This window comes from Cetorhinus maximus, chromosome 11, assembly GCF_964194155.1.
Source record: "Cetorhinus maximus chromosome 11, sCetMax3.hap1.1, whole genome shotgun sequence".
In the NCBI taxonomy this organism is placed as follows: domain Eukaryota; kingdom Metazoa; phylum Chordata; class Chondrichthyes; order Lamniformes; family Cetorhinidae; genus Cetorhinus; species Cetorhinus maximus.
In genome coordinates, this window is record NC_135889.1 from 79,905,174 (window position 1) to 79,925,200 (window position 20,027).

At 40.3% G+C, this 20,027-nt stretch overlaps 1 protein-coding gene across 3 annotated transcripts in view; it reads right to left on the reverse strand.

Annotated features, from left to right (window-relative positions):
• Positions 1 to 1,529: 1,529 nt before the first annotated feature.
• grb14 (growth factor receptor-bound protein 14) overlaps positions 1,530 to 20,027 on the reverse strand; it is a 144,396-nt gene continuing 125,898 nt past the window's right edge. For all 3 annotated transcript variants that reach the window (XM_078552299.1, XM_078552301.1, XM_078552300.1), the window contains 5 exons: positions 13,122 to 13,238; positions 11,926 to 11,995; positions 11,545 to 11,632; positions 6,593 to 6,686; positions 1,530 to 2,121 (listed from right to left, as the gene is read on the reverse strand). In XM_078552299.1, the coding sequence (XP_078408425.1) occupies positions 1,975 to 2,121; positions 6,593 to 6,686; positions 11,545 to 11,632; positions 11,926 to 11,995; positions 13,122 to 13,238 (516 nt within the window). In that variant the 3' untranslated portion in view covers positions 1,530 to 1,974. The remainder of the gene's footprint in view (positions 2,122 to 6,592; positions 6,687 to 11,544; positions 11,633 to 11,925; positions 11,996 to 13,121; positions 13,239 to 20,027) is intronic.

The window sequence follows — 20,027 nt, forward strand, 5'->3', positions numbered from 1 at the left end:
TATTCATTATGAATGCTTGGCTGAGTTTCAAAAGCTAGTCATCTTAGCTGGGGGTTCTGAGTTCATAGATTGCCTGACAGCTTAAGAGGCTATTAAAGGATAAGGGGTTTGAACAGAAGTTTGTTTTAATCACTTTAAATGGGAGTGTTTTTAACTATCAAGTCTGTACTGAATGAGATTTTTAAAAGTTTGTTTTATTTTATCTCCACATAACTCCGGAGGTCTATCCATGGTGGTTACTGGGTGAGTGTCTATGGTGTTGGCATGGGGGTGGGCATGAGGGGCCATGAGGATTGGGTGGGGAGCATGAATTAGTATTGAGTTGCCATGGGGGCATGAGGGACCATGGTGGAGGGGGCGCTGAGGGTGAGGGCTAGACAGCCTAAAATCTTCTAAAGCCACTGGGACAAAGTCCCGGAGAACAAAGATGGGCCTTATAACCAGCCTATCTTGGCATTCACCCGCCCTCATGGCCACCCATGCTCTGCTTCTGGGGTCAGCAGCCACACTCCATCCTGCACCCACCCCCGGGAATGAAAATCTCACAATTCTGTGCACTTTTTACTGAGGCGGGTCTGACGAGTCAAGAAATTTCTCAACTCAAGCTACTTGCCTCAGTAGCCAAATTATAGCCCAAGGTGTCTGCATTCCTTCAGTTAGAGAGATAAAGTCCTCACATTATGATGTTCAAATTATTTTGCAAGAAACAAGCTGAATGCTTTAGCTGCAAAAACATTGCACAATGCAAATTTGCCTTTCTATAGAAAAAAATTATCTCAGATTTATACTTGGGTAATAAATTATTTCATTATTACAATGCTCTGGTGATGTGCAAGCATTTTTAAACAGCATAGCAAGAACATGAGCAAAACGCAATATTTAATCCCTAAAATATTTAGGATTACACTACTCTTTCTTTAACACACATTTTAAAAAATAGGGTCAAGGACTGCTTGTCAGAAGAAGCGCTTCATTTTAATTTCAAAACCTATTAAAGTCAGTTCTCAATCAGACATCATTAATGGGTTGGCTACATTCACGTAGCAATTGATATGCTACATTGGTCATAATATGTACTCATTTCCAAATAACTTATTTTGGAGCAAAGCCTATTCTGACAATCAACCATGAGGACTAGAATGTCAGATTTATAAGGACATAATCAAGCAATGATTTGGTAACAGTGAATAATGTCAGTTTCATTGCTACAACACATTTAAATTAATGTATTCTGTACTAACAATTACATATTGAACCACAAAACTCAATTTAGGTAATCATTTGTAGCATTTTTGAGGAAATAAAGATGTAAGGCATTAAGCGAATTCAAAATATTTTAGGAATGCTTGATATTTAAAATTACATTGTGCAAAGCGATGCTGGATGTTCTAACACATTGCAATCATGTTCCTTCACACATGATGTCCACCAATAGTTAATTCAAATCACAGTTCTCAATTTCCAAAAAAATGTACTTGTCTGAATCTGCACATTTGCTCAACCTCTCTTCAAAGTGTGAAAATAGGCTGTTTTGCCACTATCTTTAATGTTCGTTTTTATTATTTGAAGAATCAATCTCTTGGCAAACATTGTGCTTTATTACTCGTGGCATGCAATGAACAGTAATACCACTTCAATGTCTTATTAAAAAAATCACTTGTTGAGCAGAGACCATTTTCTTGTGAATCTCTCCCTTGAACAGTGTAGTTTTAGGTAATGCAATATTTGTTCTGATAATTCTGCCATTAAGAGAAGTGCATAATGAAACATTGATTCCACATATGTGAATTGGATAAAATCAGCCAACAGGTACTGACTTGCATTAACTTAACCATCCGATTCCACTCAGTCTTCCCTTGGTCTGAGGCACAATTGTAGATTAACAAATACCTTTGCAGAGTTCTGGTGTGTTGGTCCTGAGCCCTCACTGTATTTATTATTCCCAACTTCCAGATGGGCTGATGGTTTCAGAGATTAAAGTGTAATTCGAGCGCAGTGGTGTTTCAGTTTGCAGGGCAGCACGCCCTTGTTGAGTTGGTAAAACTCCACAAGCTGGATAAGATCAGTAAATTTGGTGTGACCCTCATCCAGGGAATAATATAATTCTCCATCTTCTTCTAGCTGCATTGATTACATAGCAGTTTATGAAATAGTTCCAATGTGGTTGTATGCATACAACAGTTTCTGTATAATTACTCAGCCCTGTTATTTTGTATCCTTTCATAATTGTTATTTTTCAGTAACTTCAATGAAACAATTATCAGTGAGCACAAAGCTTTTTTGGCACAAAATGTAACATGGTGTACATTAAGAACTTATTCGCAAATTACATACATTTCTCATCACTTCCAAAGCCCACAATTATGCCCAGTCACCCATATCAGGCAAATGGTGCTGACCATCTGTCATTAATATTGGAGTGATATGCAAACACACCGCATAAAACATATTAAGTTAAACAACTATTTTGTGCAGTTAAGTACGTAATGATTTAAAAGTTCTATTGATTTCAGGCAAAGTCAGGTCTTTATATTGTTTCAATCATCTGTCTCCCACAGTTGCTCACAGTGTGAACAACTGATGGAGATTTCAGGCAGCTTCAACCAATTGTTTTCACTGTTAACTGCAGGAGTTGTTTTATTCTACAACCTATTATGGTTTTACTGCCTACTGCATACAGACAGTGGGCAAATCAAGTTAAGATGGTAAGATATTATATTTCAGCATTAAACAATTTTCAGCGGTATTCCCTTTCAGCTTTTTAAAACTCTGGTTTTTGTTGTCTTTACAGCAGAGGTTTAGCAATATAAAAGGGGTTTGCAGGTGATAAGACAAGTTGAGAAAGCTGTTAAAAAAGCATATGGCTTCGGTGGCTTTATAAATGCAGACAGAGTATAAAAGTAAGTTAGTTATGCTAAACCTTTATAAAACATTGGTTCAGCCCAGTTGGAAGGATATCATGGTCTTCGAAAGAGTGCAGAGGAGAAATAATAGAAAGACAACAGCGATGAATGACTTCAGTTACATGGGGAGAAAAGAGAAACTGAGATTTTTTTTCTCTTCGAGCAAAGACTGTTAAGGGGAGACTTGATAGACCTACTGAAATCCCTGAAGGGTTTTGATGTAGTAAATTGCCGTTTCCAGTGGCAGAAGAGTCAGTAACCAGAAGAGACAGGTTTAAGATAAATTGGCAAACTAGAGCTGACGAGTAAAAGTCTTTTTCTCTACACAATAAAATGTGATGATCTCGAATAACTGCCAACAAGAGTGGTGGAGGAAGATTCAACAATATCTTTCAAAAGGGCATTGGATAAATAAATACTGGAAGAGGAAATATTTACAGAACTATGTGGGAAGAGCAGGGGTATGGAACTAATTAATAGTTCTATCAAAGAACCAACACAGCCGGCAGAGACCGACTAAACCCCTTCTGTGCTGTATCATTCCATGGTAGGTGTACAAAATTATCAGAAGACAACCATGCTAGAGGACATCATGGTCACTACGAGATGTCATTGTTATAATGAATTTTTCCTAGAATATATTAGAAAAAATGACAACGCAATACTGTAAAATCTTACACAGCTGCATTAATAGAAAGACCCTTCCAATCACTTGTAATTAAAGAAAAACACCCAAGGCAGGTTCATAGCAAACAAAAAGAGACAAATTATTATTCCATGATACTTGATTTAGGGCAGTAAAATGAACAATTTTTAGTTATTTCTTGGTCAAACTTTCCTCAGTTGTGTAAAAGGTACAGTATATTTAACTATTCCAACAGAATACCTTTCCTTTGCCCTCCTCCATTAATAGAGTAATTTATTGTCCACAGCCATTGTGGTTTTCTATGAGTTTACCTCCTTTTTTTATGTGTCTCTTTTTTATGACATATTTTTGGGAATAATGCGGTTGACTCTTAACTGCCCTCTGAACAAGGGCAATTAGGGATGGGCAATAAACTCTGGCCTAGCCAGCGACACCCACATCCCATGAACGAATAAAAAAAAATTTAGACAAGGAATTTTTGTTTTAAGATAAGCAAGTCAGAAGCCATTACCGTGATTATTCTGTCTTAAAATTGCCTCCCCTCTGCCAAGTTCCCTCGCATTTTTGGGTGCTCCTGCAATCTGCTTGCTAAGTTCCAAGTGTCCTTGTTTAAATAAAAATGGTAAGTTTCACAAGCAACCTCTCCAGCTGGGAACTACTTTAGCAGCCACATCCATTGCCTCACATGCCTTGAGCCATCTAGGCCTGAGGCTGAAAGGCCTTGTGCATGTGACTCCAGACCATGGTTGGGTGGAAATCTTTTTCCGCAGTAAAAATGACAAACGCATCATGTGAAAATTCACACCCAATGATTACAGTAAAAATGTTCTAATATAGAAATACAGATTTTGGGGCAATAATGGGACTGGACTGGACCACACAACAACAGGAGTAAATCAGGAAAGAAAGGTGGATCTGGTTTAGAAATGCTATACACACCATACACTAGGTAAAATGGCTAACAGGGAGAAAAAAAGGCAGTTGTGGATCATTGATGGAAGTTATAAGCTACCAGCAATTAGCTGGATTGAGATGAATACAGGAATAAAATAAGTTTCTATAAATATATACACTGCTAACAGGTAAAATGAAAACAGTGCAGTTATTGAAAGACTCGAAAGCTAATGGCATCAATTGATCTAAAAAAATAAGTTCTTTTTAGTATTTATGGAATAGATCATATGGAACCTCCCCATCACAAAGTTGAATTTTTGGTATGGGGGCTGTAGTGAAAGAAATAGTAAAAAAGAATAGAAATTCACAATATGGAGGTTACTGGTGGCAAAAGGAAGACAAGGCACCGTACTCGGATGAACATCATACAAGGTTATTTAAAGTGGCTAGCAGAACCACTGAGGGGAGACAGTCGTGTAGTGGTAATGTCACTGGACTAATAATTCAGAGGCCCAGGCTAATGCTCTGTGGATCTGGGTTCAAATCCTACCATGACAGTTGGTGGAATTTAAATTTAATTAATAAAATCTGGAATTAAAAGCTAGTCTCAGCGATTGTCGTGGAAAAAAAAACATCAGGTTCACTAATGCCCTTTCAGGAAGGAAATCTGCCATTCTCACCCAGTCTGGCCTATATGTGACTCCAGACCCACAGTAATGTGATTGACTCTTACCTGCCCTCTGAATAAGGGCCAGCAAGCCAATCAGTTCAAGCGCCACTAGGAATGGGCAACAAATGACTTTGCCACACCCACATCCCATGAAAGAATCAAATAAACGAGATACATGGCTAGCACTATTGATCAGGTGCTGTCTTAAGGAAACAGTTAGAAAGGAGGAGTGCCCAAGAATAGTAAATTGTTCAAAACAAAAGGAAGCATAGGTACAACCCAGGGAAGACTTCCAGAAAGAGGTGATAATAAAAACCTATATAAGTACAGGAGTCAGCACAGGTTTATGGTAAGTAGATGTTGTCTGACATATTTACTGGAGTTATTCAATTAAGTGATGAACCAGCTGACAATGGAAGTTCTATGGATGTGACATATTTGGAACTCTCAAATACTTTGACTTTGAGTTCAAACTGGAGCGCACAGGCAAACTAAACATTAAAAACAAATTGGATAGGTTGGGATGATGAGTGGCAAATGACGTTTAGTATGAACAAATGTAAAATAATGGGATGAAACAAGGAAAATAAAGAGAGCGAATATTAGCTAAATGATTCTCTGCTACAGGTACAACAAAGGAGAGGGATATAAAGGCATTGGTGAATCCAATGAAAAGTACGGTGCACTAAGTAAAACTTACTGGACATAAAACCAGAGGTTAAAGCATAAATTCCAAGATATAGCCACATTTCAATTCTGTTTGCAGTACTAGAAGGATAACCAACACTGGAGACATGGTAGTAAAGAATAACCAAACTGGTGCCTAATTTAGGACATCAAACCTATGAGGAGAGATGGAATAGCCTAGGTTTGTTTACTTTGGAAAAGAGGAGGCTTGTGCAAGAGAGCAAGCAAAAATTTAAGAAAGAATTAGATAGATAGTTGAGACAGTGGGTATTTGAAAATTATTAAGTTTGACACAGGTCAGGTGAATTTTAGAGTTTTCTGGTTCTCCACTTTTCTATGTTTATATTCTTCCCAAAAAACCTAAGCAAATAGACCCCTCATTGTATTTGGTAACTGTCAAAAATGCAAAGGTTCTGTATTAATGCAAATATCAGTTGCATTTTGTCTATTTCCAGATATGGAAATTCTTGTTGCCATGCAGAGTAATCGACACCAAACATTGGCACAATTCTTTAGAAAATTAGCACACATTTCTTTAAAGCTGCATCCATTATTACCTTTAGCAACTGACGGTCTTCGGGTCACAACATACTGATGGCACAAGATGCAGTTTTCAGAATTAATTTTGAAACCATGAATTAAAGAGATTGAAGTCTTTTCTCTTTCAATGTCATTGCAATAACAAAAGCAGCACTTTAAAATAGTTTTGTCATGTTGCAATCATATATTATCAAACACATACCCATAATCTATTCGTGTAAATAATTACCACTAAAGTTTTACTCTACTTACCGGAACAATCTGAAAATGTCTTATCTTCTGACAATGGCACAGTGACAAAACAAAACTTTTCAGATTACTTTGACTGTCCCGCAGTAAGAACATCCTACATGGGATGAAAAGAAGGAAAATAGATCTATATATACACTATGTTTTTACACATTATTGTTTAACTGACATTACCAAAGACTCTGCACTTGTCACCAACTCCATTTACTCCCTGACTACTTGCTTAAGCTGAATCAGCGTGTGCAAAGCTTGGCACTTTATTCAATCCAGAGCTAAACTTTAACCCAACATCCTATTTATCACCAAAACCACTTGCCTTGATATTTGTTTCAAACACTTCACCCTACTCATCCCCACCTGTGTTGAACACTAATCCAGGCTTCTTGTTTCTAGATACAATTTACCCTGCACCCTATATGGCAGCCTCTTAATCTTTCCACAATCTCCAACCAGGGTAAAATTCTGATGCCCACAGGAAATCCCAACACTTAATCTCGCTCTGATCACTCTGAATATTGTTGATCTGACCCTAGTGGATTAAATTTAAAATCCTAATCCTCGTCTACAAATTCTTCCATGGCTTCTGTCAACCCCCATCTCTGCAGCCTCCTTTGGTCTTGGGTGCGTTCCAAAATTCTCTGATCCTTTCCACAAAAGCAAAGTACTGTAAATACTGGAACCCTTCAATTAAAAACTTAAAATGCGGGAATTTCTCAGTAGGGCAGGCAGCAACTGTGGAGAGAAAAAGAGAGTTAATGGGAAGGATTTTGAATTTGGCGTGTGGGCGCAGTCAGCGGGCCTGGGGGTGGCCAGGGAACGGGCTGCCGTCCGTGATCAGCCCTCAACCACAATTTCATGCTGGCTGGCCAATTAAAGGCCAGCCAGTGTGAAAGACACGCTAAAATGCTCAGCGCTGCTGGGGTGGTGGGAATGCGGGAGCAGGGTGAGCGCTGAAGTCAGCACAGGCATGGGGGAGCGCACACAACCAGTTCCCTGAAGCAGAGAGCTGCCACAGCGAGCTGAAGAATTCAAAAGCCATAAATAAAGATTTTCAAATGCCGAAAAACATGCTCACACATCAGGGTCAGTCACCTGAACATATGGCTGATGTAAATTCTGTACAAACGTTTTTATCTTTTTTTTTTTAAAACTAATATCGGAAACCTCATCCCGCCCTTGGATGAGGTTTCCTCAAAAAGGCAAATCCCGCCTTTGATTCACCCACTCGCCAACCGTAACATTGGATGGGCAACAAAAAAAAAATCACCATTGATTACTACATTAATGAACTTAATAGGCCTTTTAACTTTCAGTGGGCGCACTGCCAAGTTTTGCGCACGCCCACCAACCGAAATATCACGCGAGTGCGCGATGACATCAGGACGCTCGCCCGATGTCATCACACACTATTTCATGCTTGAGTGGGTCAGATGCACGCTGAGCGAAAAATTCTGCCCAATGTTTCAGGTCTGTGACATTTCATCAGTCCACCAAGTTCTGAAACATTTGATGGAATTTAATGTCCTGCCCCATGGCAACTTTGTTGGTGGTTGGGGGCAGGGGGAGCATTTAAGCAGGTGGGGGGGTACAAAGCAGAGAGGCTTTGTACACTCTGATTCATGAAATTAATGCCCACTTAAGGGTCACATCAAGTTGCTGCTGGTATTCACCCAGTGGTGGGCAGGTGAAGCCCGAGAAGCAAACCCTGACATGTTTGCTTGCTTCTACATGGGGTGGGCCCTCATTGTCAAGCACTCAGTACCTGAGCAAGGAACCTGCAATCGGGAAAGAGGGACCCACTACCAGTTCCCTTGTTGCCAACATCCCTGCTCCCCCATGACCTCACTCTTGCCATGATGCACCTGCATGTGCCTGGGTCCATGGCAATCCTCGGCCTCGGGTGGGTGCAGTACCAGCAGCAGACACTAGTGGCATTGCCAGGCAATGAAGAGCAGCCAGCAGCAGGCAAGATTTCCACCCCTGGGGTCCTTGATCCTAGGGAAAGCCCACTGCTACTCAGTGCAGGCGTGATTGGCACTTAATTCGGCAGGCCTTCCCAAAAAGAGGTGACACAGGACTCTTACCTCCAGCTGGCGGATGAAAGGCCCATCGCCTCCATTAAATACGAATTGTTAACTCTGCTTTTCTCTCCACTGATGCCGCCGGCCCTGCTGCGAATTTCCAGCATTTACTGTTTTAATTTTCTCTGATCCTTTCACTAGCAATGCATATGACCACCCCTCTCTCCAACTATTAATGCCAGACTTCTATTGTTTCAGCTATTTTTCTGGAACTCCTTCCCTAAACTTCCTTGAATTTCTGTTTATCTCTCCAGCTGTATTAGCTTCCTTAAAACTCTTCTCTTCAAACGAATCTCAACTCCCAATAAGGACTTGTCACCCATTACTTTTCTCGTGGTGTTCTGTCTTGATACAACCTTCTGTGATAAAGATGCTACATGGAATGCAAATATGTTGCAATACTAGTACAACACAAGGCTGTAGAAGATGGAATATCAGAGTTGCATTTCTTTTAGAATCTTTACATGGTTCAAGAATTCAAAAATAAAAATAAATTTATGCTTTGACAATACAGTGGATTAAGCTTATTATTCTTTAGCTTCGACAAACAAAATTTCAATCCAGGCCAGATTGATGGGATATAAACATTCTTCTCTGGCTGTCAGGTTCCTGGATCAAATTAATTTCATAGTATAAGCCACGTTTTTTGCAAGCATGAAACTACAGCATAGCATGCTCATAATCATCTGGCTCATTGAGAAAAGGTTACAGGACTTGAGTACAAAGTGAAACAATCTTATTGGTGTGGTTAGAGTGTGGTTCCGATACTGGACTTATGACAGGTTGTTGGTGCAGAATTGGGGTATTTTACTCTGTCCCCATTTATATGGTTTTGCATTTAAATTGCTTGATGCTGAAAATGGGTAAACAAAATAGAAACACCTTCCTTTTCTCATCCTTGAAATTCTTCATCTTGAGTGCAATAATTTCACCTTCACCCCAAATGCAAATAATGATTAAGTCTTGATTGACAAGGGAGTCAAAGGGTATAGGTGGTAGACAAGAAACTGGAGTTGAGGTCACAATCAGATCAGCCATGATCTTGTCAAATGGCAAAGCCAGCTCAAGGGGTCGAATGGCCTATTCCTGCTCCTAATTTGTATGTTCATATATATAAATACTGTGACTACAAGATCAGGTCAGAGGCTAGGAATCCTGTGGTGAGTAACTCACGTTCTGACTCCCCAAAGCCTGCCCACCATCTACAAGGCACAAGTCAGGAGTGTCATGGAATATTCTCCACTTAGCAGGATGAGTGCAGCTCCAACCACATTCAAGATGCTCAACACCATCAAGGCAAAGCAGCCCGATTGGCACCCATCCACAAACATTCACTCCCTCCACCACCGATGCACAGTGGCAGCAATGTGTACCATCTAAAAGATGCACTGCAGGAACTCACCAAGGCTCCTTAGGCAGCACCTTCCAAACCCACAACCACTGCCATCTAGAAGGACAAGGGCAGCAGACACATGGGAACACAACCAACTGGAAGTTCCCCTCCAAGCCACTCACCATCCTAACTTGGAAATATATCACAGTTCCTTCACCGTCGCTGGGTGAAAATCCTGGAACTCTCTCCCTAACAGCTCTGTAGGTGTAACTACACTGCAGGGACTGCAGCAGTTCAAGAAGGCAGCTCACCACCACCTTCTTAAGGGCAATTAGGAACAGACAATAAATGTTGGCTTAGCCAGCGATGCCCACATCCTGTAAATGAATTTTTTAAATGTTCTTGTATGGGAATAGAAATGTCATATTTCTTGATCAAATGAGCTTCCATCCACCTGGTTTCTGATGGCTTGAACTTCATTTTGAGAGACAAAGCATTCAAGGGCATCTGATATCTTCCATCAATGCAATTTAATTGATCCAAAGCCAAATTTCAAGTGTCAACTGGTGGAGTTTAAAGTATAAAATCTAAAGGCTTGTTTCTATCAAACTGTGAGGCAATGTTCAGCATCAGTCTCAGGACTTCTGCAGTCAAATTTACAAAAAGTGTTATCCAAATCAACTTCCTTTAACACTAACAACTAGCCATTGGATAAATTCTTTCCTATTGGGACACACGATATGGAACAAAGAAAATTTGGTACTTTTAAGTCTGATGAGCGCAAGCTACCAATTAGTTTTGTTAATGTAGTGCTCTGCATTTTTACTTTTATTATTCTAAGCCACATATATTTTGGCATTCATTCTGAAGTAGCAATAGTAGCAAAGCATCCAATTTCTACAGAAAAAAACTTGATGGGCACTGTACATTAAATATTAATTGTTAAAATGTATTTTCTTTGTACAATCCAGAGGATAAATTTAGTATGCAATATTTCAATCAATGTACAAGAAAAGCATCACGATGCAACACTAATTTTGTGAATCCCATCAAAATGGCTATGCAGCTGATACAGGAAAAGGCTGAAGCAAAACTTATACCATCTTCGATTAAGTGACATACAAAGACTGGCTTAGAAGTGGTGACCTCAATAACTACAAATGAGAAATAATTCAAGACTTCAAAACAATCACTGTAATAGATTAATTTTCTTGTTTAAAGACTATGTAGGCACTGAATCTCACACTACAATTGTATTAACATTTAGCTTAACGATCAAAATTTTGAAGACTTAGTTCTAAAAAGACTGAATTAAGACCATTGTTATGATACAACTCCACTGTCTTATAGAAGCTGTAAGTGAAAACAACCACAAAATGTATCTAAAGTAGAAATATTTGTTGGTTTCAAGATAAAAGTTTTCCTAAATCAACTAACTAGAAACACTTGCTGTTATGATTTTACAAGAACCAACATTTGAAGTGAATCATGGAAATAATGCCTCACTGAATCAGAAAATTCCTTTAAAAATTGATGCTTACCCATCCACAAGACCTTGTTGTTCTATTAGTTTTTGAGCTTCATCTCTGGAGAGTCGGTGATGAAACCATAGCTGCATCCTGTGAATAGCTAAATTATAAAGGCAAAATAGAATTCCTAAAAATGACATACCTAAATTATGATAATTTAATACTAGCTTTATCTCTCAAAAGTGATCTGACCCACCATAACTACAATATAATTGGCAAAAACGTTAATGTTTAAATTACAACAATAGCTTTCAGTTCTTTAATACCGATCTACTAATACCCATTGTTTTAAGAGAGTCAGCGAACATCTTTCACTTAAAATTAACATATGCCAATCATTTTTTGACTTATACGACATTATCTTTTTCAGCTCAAAGTACATATTGAAAAAACCTTGACATGGAGTAGTGCTCTGCGACGTGGTTGGACTTCCATATGCATTCAAACGATGACAGCTTCTTCTCTGTTTTTACAGGAATGTAAATTTTAAAATATCAATTTCATTATTGAACACATTTAATTTGAATTTTAAGTATAAAATTACTTGTATGTTATTTAATTGAGGTAAATTTACCTCAGAGTTACAATGGAGTCCAGTCATTTGCTTATAACAATTAGAGCATGCATTCCAGAAATTATAACTAAAACTAATTGTTTATAGTGATCAGTGCATTTTGATTTTAGTGATTCTATTTCTGGTAGTTCCCATTTGTAAAGGATTGTTTTTCAATTGCAGTATCATTGATCTGTACGATCCAGCATGTGAATGGATAAATAACATTAATAACGCACTGCAAAATATTCTTAACTGGTCCTAACTGGTTAACTGTAAAGGATCCCATGGACGACTCAGTTATTGCACTGCTGAGCAATGTCGTTCAATTTTCACCACCAATGAGCTGAACAGTTCTAAACTCAAAATTCTGGTTTTGGATTAAGAGCAATGAAAGGAGCAAAGTGAGACTACCATTCTGAGCCACATGTGAAAGAGTGAGGAGTTATTTAAGAAATAATGAGCTCCTTTTTGCTTCTCCAAAAGCCATAAAGATGCTGAAAAATTAAAAATAAAAATAGAAAAAAACCGAAATATTCAGGTCAGGCAACATTATGAAAGGAGCTCAGATCTGAAATATCAGCCAACTGACTTCTGTTTTTGTTTTGCATTTATATAATGCCTGATCACAGGTCTCAAATGTACCAAAACACTCCACATACAATGGACTTTGAAGAGCAATCACTGTTTTAGTGTAGGTGACCAATCAGCTGTGGGCATTGCTGCTGAGCGTTAAGCGGCATTGCTCAGTAATATATTTTTAAAATCATGAAACAGTGCTCATCAGGGAGTGCTTTCTTCTGTTATACTCAAGAGTTAATTACACCAATCATTTGGGGTAACGACCAAAATCAATCACTATAAGTACGATTTTATTGTACAGTTGGTAATTAAAATGTACTTGCAACTGATGAATCGTAGGAAAGAAGATTCATAGACATAGTTAATGGTACTCTTCAAATTATTCTGATTTTTTTTCCTCTATCAAGTTATAAAGAATAACAGCATTTGTTGGCAAATGTTCAAAATATTTTACCCTCCATGCCAACCCCTCCTCAGCAGCAACTGTAAGTGCCTCCGTAGGGTTTTCAATCACCCTTCCTTTGTGTCCAGAGAAATCCATAGCTACCAGTGAATTTTCCGAGATGCTCCTCTATGAGGGGAAAAAGTAATTATTTCAAAAATATTTTGGTACAGTGCTTAAAAAAGTGAGAAAGTCAGGGACCATTAACACATGTCAAAGTTCAAGATAGCGCAGCTTCAAAACAAAACAAAATAGAAACTCCAATGAAATATTTTTACTGAGAGTACATGGAAATAAAACCAAAAGAAGAATTGTTTCTTTATTGAAAATGGAAAAACTACAATTAAATAAAATGTATTTTTTTTATTAGCAGCACAGTAGCCTTGTGGTTTATGATGGGATAAAAAGTTAACTTCCTCCATGGCAAGTTGTTAAACTAAATTCAATAAATCTGGTCATTTATGCTCTGGAAAGTTACTGGATCACTAAAGGAACTAAATTACTCATCCCCTTTAAAAGAAGGGAATTGGCAACCACTACCGGTATAGACATAATAGGCCAAATAGCCTCTTCGTGCTGTAAACTTTCTATGATTCTATACCTCTTCAGACTTACCCTTGAACGCAGTCCAATGCTATGTGATCAGCTCTTGACGCTTTTTGAAGTTACCTAGCATGCCATTCAAAGACTAGTGTGACAAGGCATGAGCAATAAACGAGGTATCACACCCCAAGAAAAAAATTAGAAGGTATGGACCTAAGGAAAGCATAATTCCTCCCAGAACTATGATAAGGTTCCTTTTGTCCTCACCTTCCACCACATCAGACTTTACATTCAATGGATGATTCTCCACCATCTCCAGTGTGATGCCACCAAATCCATCTTCCATGCCTCCTTCACTTATCAGCATTTCAAAGAGGCTGTTCCTTCTGTGACACCTTCTGAAACCCCCTCAGCTTTCCAAGGAAGTGCAGGATATACAACACCTGCTCTTTCACCTCCTCACTTCCCATCATCCAAATTCCCAAACAATCCTTGCAGGTGAAACAGCAATTTACTTGTACATTTCAATTTGATGTATTATATCTGCTGTTCACCAGACAGTCTCCGCTGACTTACGCCCACTATTACACTTTTTTTGTCCTTGGCCTCCTACGCCGTTCTGAAGAAGCTCAACATTACCCCAAGGAACACTGCCAAATAATTTGATTAGGCACTTTACAGCCTTCCAGGTTCAACACTGAACTCAGCAATCTCAGATCCTAACCTCTGCCCCCATTTTCTTTTTTGGAGACCATTTTTTGGTGATTCTTTTTTTCTCCTTTTACACCTCCTCTAGACCCATCTTTTGCCTCTTTACTTGTCCCATTATCATCTCTTCTTGCTTTGTTCCATTATTCAGTTTGTGATTTACTCCCTTCCAACCTATCAGACTTCTCCTTTTGTTCTTTCCTCTTCTTCCCCACTTTACCAGCCTTGCTTAAAAACTGTTACATCTCTATTATCTCCCAGATTGGATGAAGGGCCATTGACCTGAAACATTGACTCTTTCTGTCTCCACAGATACTGTCTGACCTGATGAACACTTTGTTTCTCTCTCAAATTTCCAACATCCGCAGTATTTTACTTTGGTATTAGTGTTCAATTCATTGCCACTTCTCTTCCAGGAATGCTCCCCTTCACAGAATCACAGAATTTTAACGGCACAGGAGGCGGCCATTCGGCCCATCTTGTCTGCACCAGTCTCCAAATGAGCATTATGGCCTAATGCCATTGCCCTGGCTTTTCCCCGTACCCTTGCACATGGTTTATATTCAAATAATCATCTAATGCCCTCTTGAATGCCTCATTGAACCTGCCTCAACCACACTTCCAGGCAGCGCATTCTAGACCCGAGCCACTCGTTGTATGAAAAAGTTTTTTCTCACGTCACATTTGCTTCTTTTGCAAATCACTTTACATCTGTGCCCTCTCATTCTTGATCCTTTTACGAGTGGGAACAGCTTTTCCCTACCTACTCTGTCCAGCCCCCTCATGATTTTGAACATCTCTATCAAATCTCCTCTCAGCCTTCTTCTTTCCAAGGAGAACAGTCTCAACCTCTCCAATCTATCTTCATAACTCAGGTTTCTCATCTCTGGAACCATTCTTGTAAACCTCTTCTGCACTCTCTCCAATGTGTTCACATCCTTCCTATAAAGTGGCGCCCAGAACTGTACACAATATTCCAGCTGAGGTCTAATAAGTGTCTTATATAAATTCAGCATAACCTCCCTGCTCTTGTATTCTATGCCCCTATTAATAAAGCCCAGGATACTATATGCTTTATTAACTGCTCTCTCCACCTGTCCTGCCACCTTCAATGATCCATGTACATATACACCAAAGTCTTTCTTCTCCTGCATCCCCTGCAAAATTTCACCCGTTATTTCATATTGTCTGTTCATGTTCTTCCTACCAAAATGCATCACCCACACTTGTCTGCACTGAACTGCATCTGCCACCTATCTGCCCACTCCACCAACTTATCTATGCCCCCTTGAAGTTCCACACCGTCCTACTCACAGTTCACAACAATCCCAAGCTTCATATCATCCACAAACTTTGAAATTGTCCCCTGCACACCAAGATCTAGATCTAATATATAACAGGAAAAGCAAGGGTCCCAATACCGACCCCTGGGGAACTCCACTACAAACCTTGCTCCAGCGTGAAAAATATCCATTGACCATTACTCTCTGCTTCCTATTTTTCAGCTAATTTTGTATCCACGTTGCTACTGTCCTTTTGATTCCATGAGCAATAATTTTTCTCACAAGTCTGTTGTGTGGCACTGTATCAAATGCCTTTTGAAAGTCCATGTACACCACATCAACAGCATTACCCTCATCGGCCTTTTCTGTTACCTCTTCAAAAAACTCTAGCAAATTAGTTAAACATGATTTCCCCTTTAGAAATCCATGTTGGCTCTTCCTTATCAACCCATATTTTTCCATGTGACTGCTAATTCTATCCTGAATAATTGTTTCTAGTATCTTGCCCACCACTGAAGTTAAACTGACTGGTCTGTAATAGTTGGGCTTATCCTTACAACACTTCTTAAGCAAGGGCGTAATGTTTGCAATTCTCCAGTCCTCTGGCACCACCCCGCGAGTCTAGGGAAGACTGAAAGATTATGGCCAGTGCCCCTGAAATTTCTACTCCCAGTTCCTTCAATATCCTTGGATGCATCTCATCCGGTCCCGGTCAACTTTAAGTAACAACTGTCTATTCAACACTTCCTCCTAGTCAATTTTGAACCCTTCTAGTGACAGAGTTTCTTCACCATGGCCTGGGTAGTACCTACCTCCTTGGTAAAGACGGATGCAAAGTATTCATTTAATACCTCAGCCATGGCCCCTTCATCCATGTGTAAATTCCCTTTTAGGTCCCTAATCGGCCCTTCTCCTCCTTTTACCACCCTTTTACTATTTTTATGTCTATAGAAGACTATGGGATTCCCCTTTACATTGGCTGCCAGTCTTTTCTCATAATCCCTCATGGCTTCTCTAATATGCTTTTTCACTCCCCTCTGAACCTTCAGTACTCCTTTTGGTTCTCAATTGTATTTTCTATCTAACACCTGTCATAAGCGTACTTATTCTTTTACCTTAACTTTAATCCCTGTTTTCATCCAGGGAGCTCTGGATTTGTTTGCCCTACCTTTCCCTTTCGATGGAATATACCTTGACTGTGCCCGAACCAATTCTTTTTTGAAGCTAGCCCATTGTTCAGCTACAGTTTTTCCTGCCAATCTTTTGTTCCTGTCTATCTGGCCTAGCTCAGTACTTGCCCCATCGAAGTCAGCTCTTGTCCAGTTAATTATTCTTACTCTGGATTGCCTATCCTCCTTTTCTATGATCATCCTAAAATGTACAATACAATGATCACTGACTCCTAAATGTTCCCCCACTGACATTTGATCTACTTGGCCCACCTTATTTCTAAGAACCAGGTCCAACAGTGCACCTTTTCTTGTTGGATTGACACATACTGCTGTAGAAAATTCTCCTGAACACAATCTAGGTATTTTTGCCCCTCTCCGCCCTTTACACTACAACTGTCCCAGTCTCCATTCGGGAAATTAAAATCCCCCATTATAACTGCTCTATAATGCTTGCATCTCTCTGTAATTTCCCTGCATATTTGTTCTTCTACGTCCTTCTCAATATTTCACAATCTATAGACTACACCGGGCAATGTAATTACGTCCTTTATGTTCCTTAGCTCTAGCCAAATTGATTCAGTCCTTGAACCCTCTGGGACATCCTTTTCCTCCAGCACTGCAATGTTCTCCTTAACCAATACCGTCATCCTTCCTCCTTTCCTATCTCTTCTGAGCACCTTGTACCCAGGAATATTTAATATCCAGTTCTGCCCTTCCTTGAACCAGGTGTCTTTTATTGCCACAACATCATGGCCTGAATCTTCTGGTCGGCGTGTGGGGGCGGGCACGCGTCACGACGTCACTGCGCGTCATTCCGATCTTCAGTTCGGCGGGTGCGCACCTGAGTCGGCTATGCGCCTGCCAAACTGTCAAAGGCTTATTAAGGCCATTTAACAGCTAGATAAACTAATTGTCTGGACTGCCCGTCCAACATTAAGGTTGGCAGGCAGACGAAGAGCCCGGCCGACTTCGCATTTTGCATGAAACCTCATCCACGGGCGGGATGAGGTTTCATGAAGGGTTTCTCAATCAAGTAAATGTTTTTATTAACATTAAAATTATTAAAATCCCAGCTCATGTGACACTGTCAGATGAGGGTACATGTCCGAATAATTTTTTTAAATCATTTTTCGGATTTTCACAGTGACATTAAACTCCCTAAGGCAGCTCCATGCCTCAGGGAGATTTCTGTGCTCGTACGTGCGCATGCACGAAAGAGCGCAGGCTGTGACTTTCCCTCCTCCCCTCGCCTGCACAGGTAGCACTGAGCACTTCCGGGTGTGCATCAAGGCCCGCCTACATAAAATGGTGCACAGCCAATTGTGGGCAGCGATTGGCTGCGCGCCTGCCTGCGCCCACTCCCGCCCAGCCCACATGACGGGGACAAAATTCTCCCCCATATTTCCACATGGCAATATGCACCTGTAACTCCCCAATCTTATTTACTATATTCCATACATTCACATACATGTGTAGTAACCCTTGAGGAAGTTCTCCTCTTAACTCAGATAGGATTTCTGTTTTTCCTCTTTTACCTTGTTCATCTTCATTGCTTTTATTTCCCTTCCCGTATTTGATTAGGTATCTACCAATACTTGCTTTCAGTCATATTTCCTTCCTCAGCAACTGCCTCTTTACTCAATTCCAAATGAAATTCCACTCTTCGGGTTTCAGAACATCTAAACTTACAAATATCTCTAGGATATTCAGCATTCCTGGAACCACTGTTCCATGCTCAACATCACGCGGGCTATGTGCACATTCTTTACCTCTCTCTTGAACAGCACCGACTCACACTTCCAAAGTTGTCCTGGTCTGCAATTCCATTTCTTCCTTTGCCTCTTCCAATATTTTAATAAAAACAGTGTTCTTCTTCCTTTTAATGTTTATAAGTTTCAACAATTCATGAATACCAATGCTCCTGCAGGTTCCTCTCCCCCTTCACTTTCCTCTGACCCCAGCCATTCTTCCAATCTCACCCCTTGCCATGTTTTCACAATCCCTTCTGACCTTCCCTCTATGATCCTGAATGATCATTCCATAGCAAAGGCTCAGCTTTAACCCTTACACCCCATCTCAATGAAATTCAAGCTTGGCACAACGCTGAGCTGTTCTGTCACCTTCGTCTCCACATCCACTTCTTCGGTCAAGAATCTTCCCACACACCGAAGCCCCTTTTTCCTGTCATCAGGATTCTCCTTCCACCTGCACCCCTCCATCTGGTTTCTCACCCTCTCAGTGTAACAGCAGCTATCTCAATTTCTCTGCTCCTCTCACTCTAACCTATCTCCCTTTGAACTTTCAGCCATTCATTCTCTCAGATCCAACCCTAACATTATGAAACTTGACAATGTGGCACTACTTCTGTCTGGCAAAATAGCCCCTACCTAGTGGAGACTGAATGCCAATTCTGGCATCACTCCTGTTCCCCGATCATGACCTCACCATCGAACATCAAACCAGCATTTCCAATGCTGTCACTGACAGAATCTCTGGAGATCTTCCCTCCATGACCTTCTATCTCAGTACCCCAACACCAAACAGCCTGCTCTTACCGCTTTTTCAAGGTCCACAAACAGGACTGCCCTGGTAGACCTATCCTTTTAGCCTATTATTGCCCTAGGCCAGGATTTTTGGCTCGGCGAGCGGGGGTGGGGCCTGCACACCGAGGCATAAAATAACAAGTCCCAACATCACCACACGTCATTTATATTTTCAAGTTGGCTGCGCCCCCGCCAAACTGTCAAAGGCCTACTATGGCCATTTAAATATCAACTAAAGTAATAAACTGAGCCCAGGCGGCCTTCGCATTTTTCATGGAGCCTCATCCACGAGCGGGATCACATTTCATGAATTGTTTATAAATTAAATAAATTTTTTCATTAATGTTCATTGCCACTGTCACATGAGGGGGCATGTCTTAAAATGTTTTCTTTTCTTTATTTAAATTTTTAAAACTTAAACTAATCGCCCTGAGGCACCTCTGTGCCTCGGAGATTTCTGTGCTCTTTCGCGCACATGTGCGTGCACAGGCCCTGACTTCAGGGAATCCCCCCCCAGCCCGCACGGGGAGCATTCAGCGCTTCCGGCCTTAATTGGCCCGCCCACATAAAATGGCACCGTGGACCTGATCGGGGGCGCCAATCAGGTCCGCGCCCGCCCCTAACCCCGCACAACCCCCCTTATGGGGGGAAAATTCTCCCCTTAGATTT